This window comes from Labeo rohita, chromosome 21 (assembly GCF_022985175.1).
Source record: "Labeo rohita strain BAU-BD-2019 chromosome 21, IGBB_LRoh.1.0, whole genome shotgun sequence".
NCBI classification, from domain to species: domain Eukaryota; kingdom Metazoa; phylum Chordata; class Actinopteri; order Cypriniformes; family Cyprinidae; genus Labeo; species Labeo rohita.
The window spans coordinates 4,618,971-4,641,696 of NC_066889.1; the positions used below are offsets into that span (position 1 = coordinate 4,618,971).

At 35.7% G+C, this 22,726-nt stretch overlaps 1 protein-coding gene across 1 annotated transcript in view; it reads left to right on the forward strand.

Annotated features, from left to right (window-relative positions):
* The first annotated feature begins 437 nt into the window (after positions 1 to 437).
* The window catches only part of ppp2r2bb (protein phosphatase 2, regulatory subunit B, beta b), an 88,386-nt gene continuing 66,097 nt past the window's right edge, over positions 438 to 22,726 (forward strand). The window contains exon 1 of the mRNA XM_051093362.1: positions 438 to 780. Coding sequence (XP_050949319.1) covers positions 702 to 780 — 79 coding nt within the window. The 5' untranslated portion in view covers positions 438 to 701. The remainder of the gene's footprint in view (positions 781 to 22,726) is intronic.

The following is a 22,726-nucleotide window of genomic DNA, read 5'->3' on the forward strand; positions in this document are numbered from 1 at the left end:
CTGGGTTAAATATCTTTTTTGGCTCATTTTATCTGTAAAAGAAAACATGCCTAATAATTATGCACACCTGAATATAAGGAGTTTTTCACTTCCAGCCTTTACGGACAATTATATATCACATATAAATGATTAAATACAAAATTAACAGTAGTTATTAAGACTGATGTGGTTTGGAATTGGTAAAATGTGTTTGGAAAAAAAATATGACCAGAATATCAACATGCCTAATAATTCTGCACACAGTGTAGTTCCTAACAAAATAATGAAATTATTTAAAATTCCCTTAACACATAATTTATGTCGGTTTCCGCTATATTAGAAAACATAAAAAACATAAAACTACAGCCTACAACATACAGCAACTGGATTGCCCTCAGTGGTCCAACTACCTTCGGGTCTTCGGAGTTTTTCCCCGGAATGACGCGGTAAATTCGAAGTCGGCCAGTAGGCGGACAGACGCAGGAGCTTCTTTCAATAAACACCCCTCCCACCAGACTGGGGCAAAACAAGCCATCCTCCAGCAAGCGACAGGAGCAAGAAGCGTGGTCACCGGGAGCAACACAGATGTCTTCACCCCGACAGAGACGTAAACACGAAATAATGAGCGTGAGATTGTGCCATCGCATGTTCTTCTCCTTCATGTGTCCGTGAGGTGTACAAGGACAGTATAAAGTAATGCGCATACTAAATCCAGTCAAAAGATGAAATGCTTCTCCCGGTACCTGCCTTACATCTTCAGACCGCCGAGTAGCCTCCTCTCATCCAGCTGTCACACTGAGGGTAAGTGACTGTTCTCGCTTCACACTGACAGTGCGTGAGTGGAGATGATGCTACACTGCTTGTGTGAGCAACACAGTGTTCTCTATATACACAACCAGATGTTTGTTGGTGTTGGTGGGTCGTATTGCGTTCGAAACGCAGCCTGTGTGACTCAAAACATCCGTCTACCTAGACATTTCATCTACCTAGTCAACATGTTGGGGCTTCATACATGTAGTCGCGAACGTGCCTATGATGTCCCAAAATGTTGACTAGGTGCTGTCATTTTAGGTTGCCACAGTGCTGTCTAATTAGGCAGTCTTGTAGATTTTAAAACACACCGCAAGTACTGAATAAAACCAGTAATGAAGAACGAATATACATTGTAAAATGTTTTGGTAACAAATAAATTAAACTGGTTTATTCTTGTCATCAATGCACTACCAGTCAAAAGTTTTTGAATAGTAAAATTTTTAATGTTTTTTTTTTTCTCTTCTGCTCATCAAGCCTGCATTTATTTGATCCGAAATACAGCAAAATCAGTAATATTGTGAAATATGTTTACTATTTAAAATAACTGTTTTTATTAAAATATTTTTTAAAATGTAAATTATTCCTGTGATCAAATCTACATTTTCAGCATCACTATTCCAGACTTCAGTGTCACATGATCCTTCAGAAGTCTTTCTAATATGCTTATTTGCTGTTGAAGCAGCATTTTTTTGTTGTTATTATTATCACTATTTTAAAAAAAAAGTTGTGTGTATTTTTTTAGGATCCTTTGATGAATAGAAAGATCCAAAGGTCAGCATTTATCTGAAATAAAAAGCTTTTATAAAATTATGCACTATACCATTCAAAAGCATTTTTTTTTTTTTTTTTTTGGGAAAGAAATTATAGAAATCAATTAGCAAGGATGCTTTAAATTGACCAAAAATGATGATAAAGACATTTATAATGTTACAAAAGATTTCTGTTTCAGATAAATGCTGTTATTCTGAGCTTTCTATTCATCAAAGAAACCTGAAAAAAATTCTACTTCGCTGTTTTCAACATAATAATAATAAAAGTTTTTTTTTCCCGCAAATCAAAATATTAGAATGATTTCTGAAGGATTATGTAAGTGGAATAATGATGCTAAAAATTCAGCTTTGAAATCACAGGAATAAATTCAATTTTAAAAGATATTAAAATAGAAAACAGTTATTTTAAACAGTAAAAATATTTCTAAATTTTACTGTTTTTTTTTTTACTTTGGATCAAATAAATGGAGGCTTGGTGAGCAGAAGAGACTTCTTTCATAAAAAGTAATTATACATAAATACAATACATACATATTCATAAATTAGAGGTCTGTTAGAGGAACTGTTATTTAATATGAAATATGGTGAATCAGTTTGGTTATTTCTGCTTACACCTGTAGCAATTTAGCAGAGTCACAGCCATCACAATGTATATGATATCACACTCTAGGGCTTTTGTTTCTAATAAATGCAGCATGTAACAAATATTAACATATTCAAAATGTGAATCACAAGATGTCTTCCTTGCATTAGCTTGCTTGTCCAGTTTACTGCATTTGGTTCTGTCAGTGAACTGATAAATATGAGACACAGGATCATGTACAGAAATTATGAAAACCCTAGAAACATGCCTATTTTGTTGCCATTCAAAGCAGCTAGATCTTGTTCTCAAGCACATCTACATCATCATTTAACGGATACTCTTATCCGAAGTGACAATATACTGTATAATGGGTAATTTTATATATTATACATAAATTGTAATATTTTAATCTAACTTCAAAGGGAGCTTCAAATGTCTTTATTCTAACGTTTCGTATAAAATTGTATTTTTTTTTATTAGTATATGTGTATTTATTTAAAATCTGTTAAATATTCAATATCTAATCTATTTCATTTAATCTAATTAGCTTTAATCTATTTATTTATAATCCCACATTATCCAACACTTGATCAGATTTATTTCAATTTGAATTCAGCCACCTATTTAAGTAGTAACCTTATAGAAGTGCAAAATTGCATTGGCAAGATGCAGTTTGGCTCACATTACCTCCGTACCTCTTGTCTTAGCTATATATAGGATTGAATGAACCGAAGGGGGAAATACCTTGCTGGTGCAGCACTAGAGCTACTAATAGATAAAGATACCTCTATAGGGCCCTGTAACAGTAAGTCTTAGGTTTCTGCCAGGAAAGAGATATTTCATTACAAACCCATCTCCAGTACCCTCCTCCTGTAGCTGACTTATTGGACATGTAATACCATACAACACCTGCAGCTACACATCTTCTTCTCTCATACTCGTCTTTCCACTCGCTGTCTTTCATTTTCCTTTGATTTCCTCTTTTATCCAGAGGATGCAAACTCTGGGTTATCATTACATGCTCTACTGTGGTGCTGTGTGTCTTCATGCATGATTCTGTGCTCTCATCTTTTGCTGTCTTGCTGTCTCCTGCTCAAGCCAGATCGATTGGATCTTAAGAGGATACAGTCCCCTTGCTGGCAATGATGTATTACGATATATTATGCAATTCTATTACCAGTTTATGTTTATGTTTTGAAGTCCAGTGCCAGGGAGTTTCCTTTAATGAGACAAGTAGCTTGAAAGCTTTATTGGGAATTTTTACAGTAGGGTTACGTTGTACTTTGTTTAATTAAAAGAAATAAATCCATGTACATGTCAAAATTAAAATACTTTTGCTTTTGCTGATCACGTGCTTAACTACAACAGTACGAGTAAAGATTTTGTGTGTGCAATGAAAATAGGTGAAAATAAATAAATACATTAATTAAATAATTAATGGTCCGTGCCTAATTAGATGTTGCTAACAGATCATTTGTGACCCTGGACCACAAAACCAGTCTTAAGTGTTAGTTTTTCTTAAAAAATTGAGATTTATACATCATCTGAAAGTGGAATAAATAAGCTTTCCATTGATGTATGGTTTGTTAGGTTAGGATAAAACAATATTTGGATAGAGTTCAATATATGCAATCTGAGGGTGGAAAAAAAAATCAAAATATTGAGAAAATTACCCTTAAAGCTGTCAAAATGAAGTTCATAAAAATGCATATTACTAATCAAAAATTAAGTTTTGAGATATTTACAGTAGGAACATGGTGTTTACCTAATTTCCTAATGATTTTTGGCATAAAAGAAAAATCAATCATTTTGACCCATACAGTGTATTTTTGGCTATTGCTACATATATACCCCAGTGACTTAAGACTGGTTTTGTAGTCCAGGGTCATATTTGTATTGTCTTGTTGTTAAAAAATGCTACACAAGAGAACTCTACAGGTGCTAAAATGTAAAAATGATGGCTTTCAATGTTAAATAATTACCCATTAACCATTAATAGTACCAATAGATTCATTAGATTTAATTGTTATTGCCCATCTCTTTGATAGAATGAATATGGCAGAGAGAGATCAGGAGGTATTGATTGACCAGAATTTGTCCTTGTGCAAGTGGAAGAAAAGCATTTTGTTCTGTTTAATTGGAACTAAAGCCTGGTTTATTCTTGATGAATTCTTACATAGCTTGTCTTCACTTCTGAATAGACTGTTACTCGTCAATTAATCTCATCAGTAAATTTACTGACGAGTTTATGGTCACTTGACCCAGGATGGGGCATCCTCGTTCAAGTTGTTTGTTTGGTTGAGATATATTACACACATTTTCGTCACACAATTCATGCAAGTTTTATAGGTAAGAAATGTGTTTATTAGTGTATGCATTGGGTAAATGTGACTATAACTGCAGGGTTCAAAGAAGAGGGACGTTTTATAAAGTTAAGAGCAGAGACTTTATTCTAAAATGTATATTCATTTACGACATATTAACAGAAATAATAAGATAATCCTGTTGTCACTGCCCAGTGTTGCCATGGTAACATTCCAGGTGAAGATAATGAGAAAATTAAGTTGCCTTTCATTGCTCCCTTCACCAAGTGCGTTCCAAACGGCCTCATTATGACACACAAGTGTCCTTCTCTCTCCACAGTCCCCACTTCAAGGGCTCTACCTTTCTGAGTAAATAGGGCATAGGGATGCTCATTCCAATTGGAATTTGCCCATGGAGTTTCCTGCATTTAAAACAACAGTAAATCACTAGATCAAGAGTTGCTTGTATGTAAGAACCAGAGCTGGGTAGATTACTTATAAACTGTAATCCGTTACTGATTCTGAATTACATTACAAAAATTGTATTAACATAATCTATTACATTATACATTTTAGGTAATATAATCAGACTACTTTTAGATTACTTTTAACCCAACTCACTCATCACATTGATTTAAATAGGATAATATTGTACTATATTGACATAAAAATACAAAGAGTAAGAAAATATATTCTGTTTGTTGTTATTAACAACATGAAATGCATTAAACAGTATATTACATCAAGGTTTCCCAAACTGGTGCTTGTGAAGGAACTCCAGGGGGTTTATGTGTTTAATGAAAAACTAATTAATTAAATCATACATTTTTTTTTAAATAAAAATAAATAATTTTAAAATCAATTCAAAAAATAAATAAATAAATAAATAAATAAATTATATATATATATATACACACACATGTCATCTGACCACAACTATGTACAGAGAATCAGTAAACATTCAAATGCGATGCTTAATTATCAAAATATTTATTTAAAAATCTCAGGGGTGCTTTAAGTATTAGGTGAAAGAGGATCAGATGACAAAAAAGTTTGGGAATTTGTACATTTTAATTAGTTTGAAAGACAAAAGCCTTCCAAAGACATGGAAATACATGGTTAAATAACCTACTGAGTGATAATTCATAATGTGATAATTCAAAGAATGGAAAGATACTTTTGGATGAAAAAACTGCCTAAAGACCCACGTTCTCTCCACTTTAGCCCTGATGCTTTTGAGGCTTTTAGTAGAACACAGCTACTGAAAGAGCTGAGACATGAAATGGCAGAGACGAGAAACGCTAGATGCCATCCTGGCAGGATGTAAACATGTCAATGCTTGTCATGACACCATAGCCACTGAAGGTGTTTCTCGGTGCAGATTTCACTCGATAACCGGGACGTTTAGACTTCTTGTGTGGAAAAATCGAGGGTACAGCATTTGGTTTACATCCATTGCCACCTCTGAGCTTTTTCAGTAGGTGTGGTCATCGTATCACCCCCAACGCCTAACGCCACAGTCCAAAATATGAATATAACAATGTGGGTTTTTTAAATAAAGTAAATCTTTCATGGGTTTTTTATAACATATTTCAGTGAGTTCCCAAAAATCAGTGAGGCCAAATATGCTTTGTTTTTGTTCTTGTATGCTAGCATACAGTCATAGCATACTCCATCTGATAGCGCGAATGAATGCAAGTAGTCGATGATATGTTTGCATGCACTCTGCAGCTTTTTAGTAAAGTTCACTTTTGCTGAAATGACCTCTGAATGAACTTTGTATGAACCTGATTTTGCTGATATGAAGTCGTACCAATTCATTCTTCAGTTTCACACTAAGTATATCAGGGCATTTATTCGTTTTTTTATTGTTATTATTTATTTATTTTTGCTTTGTTCTCCTCTTCTATATAACTAACTATTTGGGTAAATGTGAAATCTGGCCGACCACTTCTTCACCGCTGTTTCTTGCTGGTTCAGCTGATATATTCACACAGCAGAATAGTGTGAGAGAGTGAGTCGATTAGGACTTGTTCCTGAATCTCCTGAAACAATATTCTTATCAGTCAGATTGTAGATATGAAATGGTTAGTGTTAGGCTGTGGAATGTTGCTGAGGCTCAAACACCATTACCAATGTGTCATTTCCATCTGATTTCAGGGGTAGTTAACAGTTAGGGAAAGTGTTTAGTAAGTGCACTGTCAGTTGCTTTGTATAAAAGCATCTGCTAAATAGCCACTTTCTGCTAAAGATACCATCACACAGTGGTCACAAAGCATCCTACATTTTATGTTTAGAAGCAAAGGAGAGGTTATTGTATTGATTCAGCTTAGGGTAAATGTGTAGTGTACATATCTTACCAGCAGCTGCCGATCACAGATGCCTAGAATAACACTTGTGCGTTTACCGAGCATATCACAGACTCGCTGTTCAATTGGAGCATGTTAACACATTCCTGTTTGGCCATAAAAGTGTTAAAGTGTGAATGCATCTGGAGTGCAGGGATGTAAGGGAGAATGGGCTAAAGAAATCAGACAGGACAAACTGAACCAGCTCTGGTACTAGGACACACTTTAGCCATGTCAGCAGCTGGAAGAATAAGCACAAGAAAGAAATGAGGAAAGAGAGCAGCATGCAAGATAGGCCGGTTGTAAATGCACTGCAAGGATGTAATCTTGTTTTATATACCCAATATATATATATAATAAAAGACATGATTAAACATTACAATTCCCCCACTCTGGACTAAATTACAGATGTTCTCTCACTTTAACAACTCTCAAAATAAAGTGCTCTGTGACTGACAAGAGCTAGAAATAATTAACTAAAAACGAGTTGCTGTATTTAAGAAAACATATGTCTTTTCCCACTATGTTTACAAATGGTCATTTTCCCCTAACCTTATTAAATGTGTCCTCTTACACATCATATTCTCACTTTGTCTCAATTCATTCAGTTTATTAATTTTAAAAAACTGTAGAGTTGTTACCATATAAATCAGAGGTCTCAAACTCAATTCCTGGAGGGCCGCAGCTCTGCAGAGTTTAGCTCCAACCAGCTCCAACTCACACCTGCTTGGAGTTTCTAGTAATCCTGAACAAAGCCACTAGATGGCAAGCGTGCAACCATTAGCCGAAAAAGCTAAAGCTAACACTTCCGGTCTGTCAGTACGTGAGAAAGGAAACCAGAGGCCGTTTTCTTTGAATTCTTGAAAACGATAATTTTGGTCACTGGCCCATCGTTTGGTGCATCTCTAGTTTGTTCTTCAATTCAAGTTATGAAAGCAAGTTAGTTAAGTAATATCACAAAGGCAAGAGTGCTGTTTTCCTGAATATCAACTCGGGAGCATGATCACAAATGTTGTATTGATTTTATACAGCAGTTCAACAAACAAGTTATTATTATCAAGCTTTTTATATTAATTTCCACCTCAAAAAATATTTGGCTCTTCAAGTACCACCATAATGACCAGCATTAAAATACAGTAGCGTAGTAGGCCTAACTATTCAGCTACAGCTCTGCACATATAATAAAAAATACAACCTCTATTCAAATTGTATTGTGTTTTAACATTAATTTATATTTAATTTAGTGATTCCTCTGTGTACCACTAGAGGGAGCCTGAGCACGACTAGTGGTACTCGTACCACACTTTGAGAACCACTGATCTATTCCATGCGGCGGCCATTGTTGGGGAGCGCGGGGCATAAACTAACACTTTTTGAATTTCTCAGTTTGTGTGAATCCACGTGGGGTTCAGAGTATATTTTTTTTATATGCGTGGGACGGCCCTGATCGCAAAACACAGCTGTACAGTATACTTCAAAACAATGTGCGCAAATAGATGAAACACATTCAGACATTCAAAAAAACACTCCTCTCCCTCCAAACACAGCTCTCATAGAACATAAGACACATAAACGAGCCAAAGTGTTTTACATTTCTTAAAATAATAATTTCAAAACATTAAACATCGATTGTCAGTTTTTATTCACCTGTTTCTTGTGGTTTCTTATTAAAATCCATTATAGTAAATAGTGAAAATTGCATCGCTAATGTCATAGAATAGCATAGTTTAATATAGCGGGGCAGATTGTAACATAGTGTTACAATCATTCCCCATCAGCGTGACTGGAATTTAAAACCTGTTAGTGTCTTCTGCTGATTTGTCAAGCATTAATAAACTATCTAAACTGATAAATAACAGATTGGAGATTAAAATAATAGCAGATTTGTCTCATTTTAAATGAATACTAAAAACTGAGATGAAAAATGTACTTCATCCAAAAATTTACCAAAACGGTTTGGTTAACATTCCAACTATCCCTATGACACTCTAAATTTCTAAATTCCCTTTAACACTCTAATAATCTAAATTTAAATTTTGATACATTCCCAGCACTCCCAGCATGCACTATGGCACGAATAAATTAGGCAAACTGCTGTTTATTTTTTGCAGCTTTTACTAATGTTTTGCTCTTGTTGTGATTGTTGATGATCCTTATTATTAGTCATATGGTGATTATATAAAGATCTAATTATGTTTTTATTGCCCGCCATTAGTTCTTGACATCCAATAATTAATTCTCAAATAATAAAACCATTTTGAGATTGCATAAGCTGTTGTGGCAGCAAGTTGAAATGGTTTGAAGTTTTTAGTGTTTATAAGTTTTGAAACCCAACAATGTGTGAAATTGAGCTTGTGTTAACATGATTGCATAGAGCATGAAAAAAGAGGTCAACAAGCAGAACAGAGATGGCAAAAGTACACACATCCTTCACTCAAGTAGAAGTACAGATACTCATATTTAACTCTGGTAAAAGTAAAAGTACTGACTACATGTTTTTACTTAAGTTACAGTAAAGAAGTATGGGCTCAGACATGCACTTAAAGGAGAAGTCCACTTCCAGAACAACAATTTACAGATAATGTACCCCCTTGTCATCGAAGATGTTCATGTCTTTCTTTCTTCAGCCATAAAAAAAATTATGTTTTTTGAAGAAAACATTTCAGGATTTTTCTCCATATAATGGACTGATATGGTGCCCCGATTATGAACTTCCAAAATGCAGTTTAAATGCAGCTTCAAACGATTCCAAATGCGGTTGTAAACGATCCCAAATGAGGAAGAAGGGTCTTATCTAGCATAACGATCGGTTATTTTAATAAAAATAATACAATTTCTATACTTTTTAATGCCAAATGCTCGTCTTGTCTTACTCTGCCTGGACTGTTTTTGTTCCGGTTCATGACAGTTAGGGTATGTCGAAAAACTCCCATCTCATTTTCTCGCTCAACTTCAAAATCGTCCTATATCGCTGTTTTACCTTTTTTGTAAAGGGTGCTTGATCTTTTTTGCATGTTCACTTTGCAAAAACTGGGTCGGAACTTCTACAGCAATGTAGGGTGATTTTGAAATGATTTTTGAAGTTGAGGGAGAAAATACGGTCAACAAGTTTTTTGACATACCCTAACTGTCTTGAGCCAGAGTACACAGACTTCAAGGACTGCAAGGCAAGACGAGCGTTTGAGAATAAAAAGTATTTAAATAGTATTTTTTAAATGTAAATAACCAGTTGTTTTGCTAGATAATACCTTTCTTTCTCGGCTGGGATCATTTACAATCTCATTTGGTATTGTTTGAAGCCGTATTTAAACTGCATTTTGGAAGTTCAAAATCAGGGCACCATAGCAGTCCATTATATGGGGAAAAATGCTGAAATATTTTCCTCAAAAAACGTAATTTCTTTAAGACATGAACATCGTTACCTTGTTTTTTTGGTGGATTGATTACAATCTGTTTTAATTTACAACCATAGTTTTACTACACATCTCATGGTTAGACTAGGGTTAGTGTAGCAAAGCCATTGCTCATTTGTGGTTACCATGGTTTAACTGTAGTAACCATGGATTTTGGTTTTAATTTTCCTAACGGTTGTGTTGTTATCTACCCTAGCTCTCTCTAAACGTATTACAAAACGATGTTTTATAACATTTGTTTGCTAAATTACTTCTGTCACTTTACAGTAGATAATAATGATGTCCTTTAGCGTAGAGTATTTTGAGTCATGATAGTAAATTAGTTTAGTTTCGTTTATAGTACTACTGCTGTAGTTTTGTCTTTGTTTACTTAGTTAAGCATTAAACTGCTAGCAACTCTTAGCAGCCTGTTTACAGATGAAACTGACCTGCACTTGAAGTCCTGAACAGGTCAGTAGTTTTGGCTCTATGATCCAACGGGGGCGCTTCCACGCCATTCTCAAGTCACTTGCAATGATTACTCTGATAGAAACCGAATCATGTTGCCAGTAAAGACTAACCAATCCATGATTTATTAGAGATTTGTTATCGAATGGTGATCCACCAAATGCTGGTTAAAACTAAAGTAACGAGCCTGGTTTGAAAATGTAAGAAGTAGAAAGCACAGATATTTGTGTAAATAAAGTGTAATAAAGAAGAAAAAGTAAAAAGTAGTCAAAAAAAAAAAATAGTGAAGTAAAGTACTGATACCAGAAAAATCTACAGTAAAGAAGTATTTGTACTTCGTTACTTCCCATCTCTGAAGCAGAAGTAGTTTGTATGTTTCTAGACACTATGTGAAGTAAAAGTAAACTAACTGAAAAGATAAGGGGTTGAAAAACATCAATCAGAATAAAGGAATGAGATGAAGTGCTCTGATAGTGAGACTTAGAAAACAGGAAAAACTTTAAGTGGGTACAATCTTGGTCAAAAATGATTAATGGTACAAATCAGACTTGTTTACATCATGATGTTTTGTTTCCAGTGTCTTTAGTCAAATTCAGCTGCTTTTCCTTTCATAAATCCTGACATCTCATTTCATTTCTGCCTCGTCCCACCTTCTGTTTATCCTCAAGCACTAAGCTTGTTTTCACAGAACATTCTGTAGCATTAGAATCAATCACATGCAGATGCTCTTATTCCAGGATCTGTCAGAGAAATCTGGGGCCAATTGTGTGTGTGCGATTGTGTTTATGTGTTCATTAAGGGAGATCTTTGACAGCTACTGTTTGGGCTGCTGAATGGCCGAGTCCTCACCATGCTGTGCAGATCTTGAGCTTGCAAATTTATGTTTACAGAAACAGAAAAACATATTTCTGAGATGCGTGCATTGTTGATCATGTCATAGAGCTTTTATGATAAAGTTTTATTTTTGCTCTTATCACAGAAAATGTGTTAATTGTGGATTATTGTAAGATTTATGGTAAATTTAAGGATTTTTAAAAACATTATTATGAAGAAAATGCGCTTGTCAGTTTTGTAAATAACTGTTCTGTGGCTGATAGTGTTTGGAAAGGTTTTTATTTCATCCTGGGTGGTTTAAATATTTTGACACTATACAATGGTACTCAGTAGTTAATTTGACCCAGTGTGTGCAATACATGTCACAGTGTGTCACAGTAACCAGGTTATCCAGAAGCCTGTCATTATGTGAACTCTTGATTCGGCTGCTGCAATGGAACAGATGGTTTATTTAATCTAGAAACACATTTCCCTCAGGTGGTGTATGAGGAACATTGAACTTTTCACAAGTAGATCCTTTATTACTTTATAAGCCCTTTGTGTCAATGCTGGCTTTGAGAGGGAAAGAGGCAGAGGTGAGAAAAGTATAAAGAAAAGAATATCATTAAATAATTCATATTTCATAACAGAATGTGAATGTAATATTGAATGAAATTGAAATGGCTTTATATATTGTTTTATCTGTATGATAATTAGTTTTGCTAGTTCCAGATTTGATGTCATGCATTAATGATACATTCAAAAAGCATGTTATTCCAAATATACTTGTTTTTAGTGCACAGTCAATCATAATGTACTAAAGTATTTCATGCTTTATAAAAACATTTATATCTTTAGCATTAGTGTGGCAGTAAATCAAACCAAGCACACTTTTCAAGGAAAACGGCTCATAGAATAGTTGATAATATACATTACCAGTCAAACGTTTTTGAACAGTAAGATTTTTAATGTTTTTTAAAGAAGTCTCTTCTGCCTGCATTTGTTTTATCCAAAGTACAGCAAAAGCAGTACAATTTAAAAATATTTCTTACTATTTTCTATTTGAATATATTTTAAAATATAATTTATTTCAGTGATTTTAAAGCTGAAATTTTAGCACCATTACTCCAGTCACATGATCATTCAGAATTCTTTCTAATATTCTGATTTGCTGCTTGAAAAACATTTATTATTATTTTTTTTTCTTCAGGATTCTTTGATGAAGTTCAGAAGAACAGCATTTATCTGAAATAGAAATCTTTTGTAACATTATAAATGTCTTTATCACTTTTGATCAATTTAAACCATCCTTGCTAAATAAAAGTATTAATTTATATATATATAAAAAAAAAATTCTCAATTTTAGATAAATGCTGATCTGTGGATCATTCTATTCATCAAAGAAGCCTGAAAAAACATAATCAACTGTTTTAAATATTGATAATAAAAAAAAAAAAAAAAAAAAAAAAATGTTCAGCAAATCAGCATATTAGTGTTACGCAGTAGCTGCGTGCTGGACGGAACGAGACGAGAGACGAGATAACAAGCAACAATATTTAATTTAATCTTCAGGTAGCACAAGCAGGAACAGGCAGGAATATCCACACACGTAGAAACATGAAACATCAACAATAAAGACCGACAGGGAACTCAAGATACAAACAGGCTTATAAAGGTTAACTAATTGTTGCAAACAGGTGAAGGGGATGACGCTAACGAGGATAAAACCAAAGCAGACAGATCGACGGGGGGAGACAATGGGAGAAACCAAGAAAACAGACAGAACTGTAACATTACGCCCCCCTCCGAATAGGCGCGTCCTCGCGCCGTAGAAAACAAAACAAAAACAGATTAGGAGGCGAAAAAAAAGAACAGAAAAAACAGAGTCCATGGGGGAGGAGGCTTCGGCGGAGGACGGAACCCCAGAAGGGGGACAAAAACCAGAGTCAACAGAGTCCAAGGGGGCGACGAAGGTGGGAGGAGCCAGGGAGGAAACAGGAGGGACCCGGAGCAGGAGGAACCTAGTATGACCCAGAACGGAGCCATGATGACCCACGGTGGAGCCGATGGAGGGAGGAGCCATGGTGGAAGAAGGGCTGACGACTCCATGGGGCCGACCGACAGAGGCGGAGCAGCTGGCGGAGGAGCCCGAGGCGGAGACGAAGAGCCGAAGATCCTGGGCGACACCGAGGATCCGGAGGGCCAAGGCGAAGCCCTAGGCTCTGGCAACCGAGGCGTAGGCGGAGATCCGGAGGTCCGCGGCGGAGCCGGAGCGACAGAGGATGGAGGCTGCGCCAGAGGGAGGGAGGAGCCCAACAGAGCCAGTGGGATGGAGCGACGAGGCAAAGCCGGAGGAGTGGAGTCCCGAGGCGATGGCGGGACGACGACCGACCAAGGTGGAGCCGGAGGGACGAGGGAGCCCGGTGGAGCTGGTGGACCGACGGGCGACGGTGGAGACGAGGGAGCTGAGAGCCGTGGTGGAGCCGCAGGGTCGGAGGGCCGAGGCGGAGTTCTGGACTCTGAGGCTGGAGGCGGAGCTGAGGGATCCTCCAGCCATGACGCTGATGGAAGCTGGCAGACCCGCGGCGAGCCCACTGCACAGGTAGTGGGCTGAGGGTGAGCAGAGGGGCTGTCAGGACACAGCGGTGACCAGACACACAAAAGAGGGGGGGGTGGGAATTCCATACCGACAGGTAGATCATGACAGGTAGATATTTCCGTAGAAAAGTCTATTAAATCTCCAGAGTTAGATTCCAGAATTTCAGTAAAGTCAATCAAGTCCCCAGAGTTCAGTTCAAGCTCACCCCCAGCGGTGGTGCAGTGGGCAGGGCTCTCCATAGCCCTCTCTTGCTCCACGCAGCACTCCACCGTTGCAGTAGTTGTAGCCGGCTCTCGCACCTGGTCAGACGTGTCAGGCTCTGGCTCTGTCGCTCTTGGCTATGGCTCTTTATCTGCGGTGGGCTCGGGCTCCAACTCCATTTGTCGGGGTGATGGTTGGCTGGGTTCTGGGTCTGGAGTGGGGCTGACGTCCTCCTTGACGAAGTCAATAGTCCATGACGATCCACAGGACGCCAGCACCCACTCAATGTAATCGGCGATGCTCTCTCAAGGACCCTCCCCGGACAGCTGCGCCTTGATGGTGGTGTTCAGTCCCACACGATAGAACGTGCACAAGCAGCTGTCCGGGTAGTGTGTGTGTGGCACGAGGTGCACAAAGTCTCTGGTGTGGTCCTCGAGAGAGCGATTCCCCTGCTCCAGGATAATGATCTTAACGGCGGGATCCATGATAATAAACCAAAAACAAAAGACTGAGAAAAAGGATGAAAAATAAACGTAGGGGAATAACGCCGGGTAAACTGTAGTCGGTCGGTCTTTCTGTTACGCAGTAGCTGCGTGCTGGACGGAACGAGACGAGAGACGAGATAACAAGCAACAATATTTAATATAATCTTCAGGTAGCACAAGCAGGAACAGGCAGGAATATCCACACACGTAGAAACATGAAACATCAACAATAAAGACCGACAGGGAACTCAAGATACAAACAGGCTTATAAAGGTTAACTAATTGTTGCAAACAGGTGAAGGGGATGACGCTAACGAGGATAAAACCAAAGCAGACAGATCGACGGGGGGAGACAATGGGAGAAACCAAGAAAACAAACAGACAGAACTGTAACAATTAGAATGATTCCTGAGAGATAATGTGTCACTGAAGACTGTAGTAATGTTGCTAAAAATGTAGCTTTGATCACAGAATTAAATAACATTTTAAAATATGTTCAAATAGAAAGAAGTTATTTTTAATAGCAATAAAAATTTTTAAATATTACTGCTTTTGCTGTATTTTGGATCAAATAAAAAGCCGGCTTGGTGAGCAGAAAATACTTCTTTAAAAAACATGAAAACTCTTACTGTTCAAAAAGTTTTGACTGGTAGTTTAGGTGATGAAAACATCCGGCAACATGAATGGCTTTAGCATAGGAAACTATGAAGACTGGAGTAAAGTGAGCATCTGCTTAAATTAAAAGCAGCTAGACTCAACAGTGATCCTTATAACTTACCAAAGAACCACACTGACAAGTGGCCAGAAATGTGGTATCTCATTTCGAGCTAATTGGACAGTAGCATGCAGTTGTATTTTAAAATGACATTAAGTGCATTCAGAAATGTGGCATGCTGTGTGAAGCTTCAGAACAGGTTTCTGGAGCTCCAGTGCCTTGATTCCACCAGTCAAGATGCTTTTGTGAAGTTATCAGTATCTCTTAGCTAAGCCTTCTTAGCCTCATGGGACTTTCAATGGCACAGTAAAAGCAAAACAGTCTAGACAGTCTCATTGGCTCTAATGTTTCTGCACGCTCTAAGAGGTTTGGCTGCAGTCATCATGACGGTGGAAGACAGTCAGCAGTGCTCGCCTGCTTTTGGTCCCCAAAGGATGCTATTGATGCTATTGAGACAGCCTTTTCAAGGGGGTTTCATATACGCAGAGACCTAAAGTCTTTTTTGATTGAACAGGCTTGCAGTGAAGTTATGCCACACACCTGTCATACGATGCTTGCTACTTGACTTGCACAGCTGTGTATAGCTTGACACCATTGTGCCATTTGAACACTTACACTTTCATGCTCAGTATTTGTGCATCTTAATATATAGGATTTATGAAAGCAGTGGTGTAAAAGTGGGTCAAGAGAAGTGGGCAAGATTGAATCAAGAAATTTGGCCTGCATGTAGATGCACATCTGGCTGGCATTATGTATGCATGAGGAAGTGGCAACTGATGATTGTATAGTTCATGAAGCAAATGTTTGCATCATGTTATAACAGCACCAAGGTTGTGTGATAATTTAATTGCCATCCGAATCTACATTGGTCTAAGTTTATAAGAAGAAATAGATTAAACATTATAAAATTGCTTGAGCGGTAGACATTTGAAGGCTTCTCTTGTGTTCCCTTAGTTAGTACTACATTATAGTGTTGTCACAATACCAAAATTATGACATTGGTACGATACCTGACTAAAATATCTTGATACTACTACTGAGTCGATACTACGAAAAAAACATAGAACAACATGAAAAGTAATTTAATAATAGATGATCCAAATGGAGATAGTAGTTATTTTGTCTATTAAAACAAAGCGTTTCATCCCCCCTTTAAAAAAAATTTAAATAAAATAATAATAATCACATGCCAGTGCCACTACACAGGAGATATATTGGTAAGTTAGCTTAAAGGATAAAGCCAAATCTTATTTCATGATATAGTCATTTTATTTCACAACAACAATTTATATCATGACATAGTCATTTTTTTTTTTTTTTTTTGTTATTTTAGTCTTGTTATTAATAATAAGAACCTTCATGCAAGTAACAAACTAAAGGACAAAAACAATAAAACAAAGACACAAATGAAATAATTTTATTTTTTCCTAAATTCCATTTAAATTTTTCTAGACTCTATTTTAATGATACATAAAAATAAATAAATAAATAAATAAGCATGTCTAATTAATTGAAATCATGAAATTTGTGGAATTTAACAGCAATTTATTAAAAGTTTAACAAAAATTACAACAAAAAAGGCCCTATGAAATACGTTTAGTATTTTTCTCAAATTCAGTTGTTTGTGAATCTCAGTTTTCCATTAATTTTCTGGATTCTATTATAATAGTTTCATTACATTTCAATAATCAAAAACATGTCTAATAAATTTATAAAGGATAATTAGATTTAATAAAGAATTAATTTATTATAGGCTATTTATTTCTTTTTTCCAGACTGTGTTGTGTATTTACAATTTTCTGGTAAATATTTTTTAAACATTGTTTTAATAATATTTTTATTATTAGTAGTAGTAGTACTATCTTTACAATAAGTAATATATTAATATATTTCTGACTGTCAAGTTAGACCGAACTTTTATTTTGACGGGTTGCTGTGATGACCTTTAGGGTCTTCATTATATGATGATAGTTTTCCGCAAAAGAAACGGTAAAATGCTCATGAAGTGACTCTGAGAGCAGTTCTAGAGATTATGTTCATGTGTTCATGTATTCATATATTGAGCAGTGTTGCCAAGTCCGTGGTTTTCCCTCGGAATTGGGCTACTTTAAGACTGTTGCCGCGGGTTGTTTTTTGATGTCTGTGGGTTGAAGTGACCCCAGTAATGTCATATTTAGTCCCTGAAATACGAATTTACCAGAGGAACCCCGACAAAAAAACGTTTATTTTATCACTCGGAACACCGATTTTTAATGGGGGACAACCCCCGAAACACAATTGGGCTAGTTTTGTTGTGAATACCTGGTAACCCTGATATTGAGGCGGCAGAGGCTGAAAACACCGCTAGCGTCACGTGTATGTGTGTAGTAAACTGCGCGTCGGCACTATTCACTAACACAGACACGCAGAAATATGGCTTTTATTAAAATGCATTCTTAAAGTACCAGTACTAGTAAAATGCGAAATTGTACCGTTTTTAAAAGCAGGGTATAGTGCTGTTTTATAGTGCCGCAAAGCCAACTTATGTGCTTCAGTAAATGTAAAAGCAATGTACAGAACATTGTTATAGGCAATGCATTTGCTAAAATTCATAAAGAGTACAGCACCTGGCTTCTCTCTCACATAAATATGCATGTAATCGCTGTATATGGGCTCCTTTAGTCTGTCAGTGTGTCTTGCTGTGAGCATAATTGTCTCTCCTGTCAGGAGGTGGCATTTGGTGAGTCTAAGTATAAATGTGCCATACACATTACCCTCATGTCTGCAGTTTCTTGTGATTGAGCCATGCCTCAATGTCTTATGTAAGTGCTTCAGATCTGTGGATTGTGGAATCTGATCTTTCACGTTTACATTTTATGCATTTATGCTTTTATCCAAAGGAGCTTAGATTGCATGTATACATTTTATCAGTTCATGCATTCCCTGGCAATGAATCTTCAATGAATCTTTAAGTGTCTTTAAGAATCAGTATGATCAACGTTTTGCCTTTAACAAAGTAAAAATTGATTCAAAATACAACAGATCTCATAAATCTCATTAAATGTTGATAAATTGTAATTGTTATTGATTTACCTCTGAGAACTTTTTAATAAAATTGAAAAAAATATTATTTACAAGAAAAATATTAGCAAAATCTTAACAGGTCAATATACCCCTTTTTAATTAAATTATTATTACTGTGTTTCGGTAGTGACAAATTTGGGGAGAGGACAAATATTCCATAACTTTCTGAAAATACAATATGAGAATTAACTGCACAATTACTAGAAATGTTTACCTTGGATATTATGCCATTTGCATGCAAACAAAGTTTGTACATTGACAGTGCTATTTAATTTTTTTTAATGGATTCATATTTAATTTTAATCCTATTTAACCACCTTGATTTACATGTGCCAGTAATTTAATAATCATCATTATTTATCTACATTTTTTTTTTAATAAAATGCACTACAAAAAGTTTGTAGTCTGTAAGAATATTTTTATGTTTTTGAAAGAAGTCTCTTATGCTCACAAAGGATGCATTTATATGATCAAAAATACAGTAAAAACAGTAATTTTGTAAAATGATATTACAATTTAAAATAACTGTTCACCACTGTAATATATTGTAAAATGTAATTTATTTCTGTAATACGAAGCCGAATTTTCAGAAAATATTGATATGATAATTTGCTGCTGAAGACACATTTCTTGTTATTTTCAATGATTCTTGGATGAATAGAATTCATTCTATTCATTACAAATTAACAATTGAATCATGAAAACATGTACCATGCAAGAACATTTAATGATTTTCATTTGCATCAAAATAATCATTTTTATTAAAAATATCACACTTTGAACTGATTCACTGATTGATATGATTCTTCAAAATTAATTAAACTCACCAACTCCAACTTCTTACAAACATCATCCATCCATCCATCCATGTGTTTTATATCTCTGAACAACAGAACATATCTGAAATTTGATGCTAAAGATATTTTTATGGTCCTAACTTGTCTGTAAATGAACAACGGTTATTATATTCTGAGACCAGGGGAGGTCCATCAGTAACTGAACCTCACAGCAGTAGGCCGCTCACTGGCTCATTTCAGATGCTCATTTCCTGCTCAGCTCTGCCATGAATACATTGTCTGGAAGTGAGCCATTTATGGCAGTCAAACACATTAAAATGTCTTTGCTAGATGGATATCAGTAAATATCACTAGCAATAGTGTACCCACAATATAATCAGCCTATACATCATATCAGTAAACAAATGTAATGTTTAAAGTTGGCCAGAGGGGGGCGCTAGTTGAAAAGTGTTGTATTTGTAGAGCAGGCTGCCAGTGTGATGGACAGCAGTGTGTGAAGCCAGGTGGTCTTGTTTCCGCATCACTTCCTCTGTCCTGTACTCCCGTCATTTTAGGCCTGAATAAACATTTGGACTGCCAGATCTGTGACACTCCAGAAGATGTGAATGAGACAGTGTGCGTATGCGTGTGTGTGCTCATGTGCATTGTGTGTATGTGGCATCCTTTCCTCTGTATCTCACAGCACATATGGTCATTGTTATTCCTACTAAATGACAAAAGCAGAACAGAGCCTGCTGAAGCAATACTATCAGCTCAGCCCAAAATGCTGCTATCAGCTAAACTATTTCCAGTCATCCATAAACACATTCATGGTGTATAGTCATAACCCATGGGAGGGCTGCCCTCAAACATCTAGACCTGACGAAGAGAAAGGTCACTTTATGTTTTTAAAGGAATAATTCGGCTGAAACATTTTCTTTGTTTCTTGGTGGAATAGAAAGGGAGATGTTTTGGGGGATGTCTAAATGACTCAGGTTGGGAACAGGTTGAATGGGATTTTGGGATTTTGTCTTCTTCAGTCAAGAAATAAAATCATATGGATTTGGAACAACATGAGGGTGAGTAAATGATGACAAAATGTAAAGTTTTTGTGCTTCATTAGTGCATTTTGATGATGCTTCTCATGTGACCTTTATTTAATGTAACATTTCTGTATGCATTGCTAACAAATGTGGTGCCAGTGTGTTTTTATTGTTTATCTTAACCCTGTAAACCCTACAAATGACTTCAAATTATGAAACTAATTTAATAAAAAAAAAAAATCATTTTACTACTTGGAGTGGTAACTGATTTCTGTATTTGTGTTTTTTTTTTTATTTTACATACACTCTATAATTAACACTGCATTGAATAATTCCAGGTTATATGTATATTACCAGTCAAAAGTTTTTGAACAGTAAGATTTTTAATGCTTTTAAAGTCTCTTCTGCTCATGAAGCCAGCATTTATTTGATCCAAAGTACAGCAAAAACAGCAAAATTTAGAAATATTTTTAATATTTAAAATAACTGTTTTCTATTTGAATATATTTTAAAATTATTCCTGTGATTTCAAGGCTGAATTTTTAGCATCATTACTCCAGTCACATGATCCTTCAGAAATCATATTAATATTCTGATTTGCTGCTCAAAAAATGTATTATTATTATTATGATGATGATGATAAGTATCAAGTATCTTTGATGAATAGAAAGTTCAGAAGAACAGCATTTATCTGAAATAGAAATCTTTTCATGTACTTAACTGTTTTAAATATTAATAATAATAAAAATATTTTAAAAAATTATTGAACAACAAATTAGCTTATTATAATGATTTCTGAAGGATCATGTGACACTGAAGACTGGAGTAATGATGCTGAAAATTTAGCTTTGATCACAGGAATAAAATACATTTTAAAATAAATTCAAATAGAAACTTTTTTTTTTGATTAGTAAAATATTTCAAAATGTTACTGTTTTTCTGTACTTTGGATCAAATAAATGCAGGCCTGGTGAGCTGAAGAGACTTAAAAAATATATATATATATATACAGGGGTTGGACAATGAAACTGAAACACTGGCCAATATAGTGTTGGAGGTTTCATGGCTATATTTATGCAGCCTGGTGGCCAGTCTTTACTGATCGCACATTCCACCAGTAAGAGCAGAGTGTGAAGGTTGACTATGTGCACCCAATAGCTCAAACATTGTACCCTGAAGGTGGTGCCGTGTATTAGGATGATAATGCACCAATACACACAGCAAGACTGGTGACAAGAGTGATTTGATGAACATGAAAGTAAAGTTAAACATCTCCCATGGCCTGCACAGTCACCAGATCTGAATATTATTGAGCCACTTTGGGGTGTTTTGGAGGAGCGAGTCAGGAAATGTTTTCATACACCAACATCACGTAGTGACCTGGCCACTGTTCTGCGAAAGGAATGGCTCAAAATCCTTCTGGCTACTGTGCAGGACTTGTATTTGTCATTCCCAAGATGAAATAATGCTGTACTGGCTGCAAAAGGAGGCCAAACGGCATACTAATTGTGGTCTAAACCCAGGTGTTTCAGTTTCACTGTCCAACCCCTGTATATATATATATATATATATAAAAACTCACTGTTCAAAAACTTTTTATGAAATTTAATTATTTAAATTCTCAATATCATTTTACTACTTAAAGTGGTAATTGATTTGTATATTTGCTTTTTTTTTCATTATTAAAATAACATTGAACAATTCCGGTTTATATATATATGTATATATGAATATGAATATTTTATTTATTTATTTATTTATTACCTTTCTAATGTTTGTGGTCAGTAAGATTGTTTTATATTTTGGATTATATGCTCACAAATCCTGTATTTATTTGAAAAAAAAAAAAAAAAATACTGCAAAAACAGTACTTTTGTGAAATATTATTATAGTTTAACAGATGTATTTTATGTTTTATAATTTATTATTAGTGTTAAAAACAGTTTCGCTGCTTAATATTCGATTAATAGAAAGTTTAAAAGATCAGCTGTTATAATTTGCATTTTTCTGACAATGCAGCTGTAAATGTTTTTGCTGTCCCTTTTGGTGAACTTAACGTGTCTTTGCTGAATAAAAATACTAATATTATATGAATACTAATCTCAGTAAGTTACCATGGAAGCTGATAGTAAAATGAAAAGTTTTTGCCTATTATTTCATATATCAGGTTTTCTGGGGTTAAGAACTCCAAACCAAACCAATGAATATAGAGGATTTTGTAGACCGCAATGAATGCTAAATGATGGAGAGATGTGTGTCCTCATTGTCATGGTTACACTGGCACAGACCCAGTGGGACCGGTAGGGGTGCGGAGTTTCCCGCTACGAGCCGTCTGCCTGATTCACGGAAAAGGCTTTCCCTATGCAAAGCGTGGC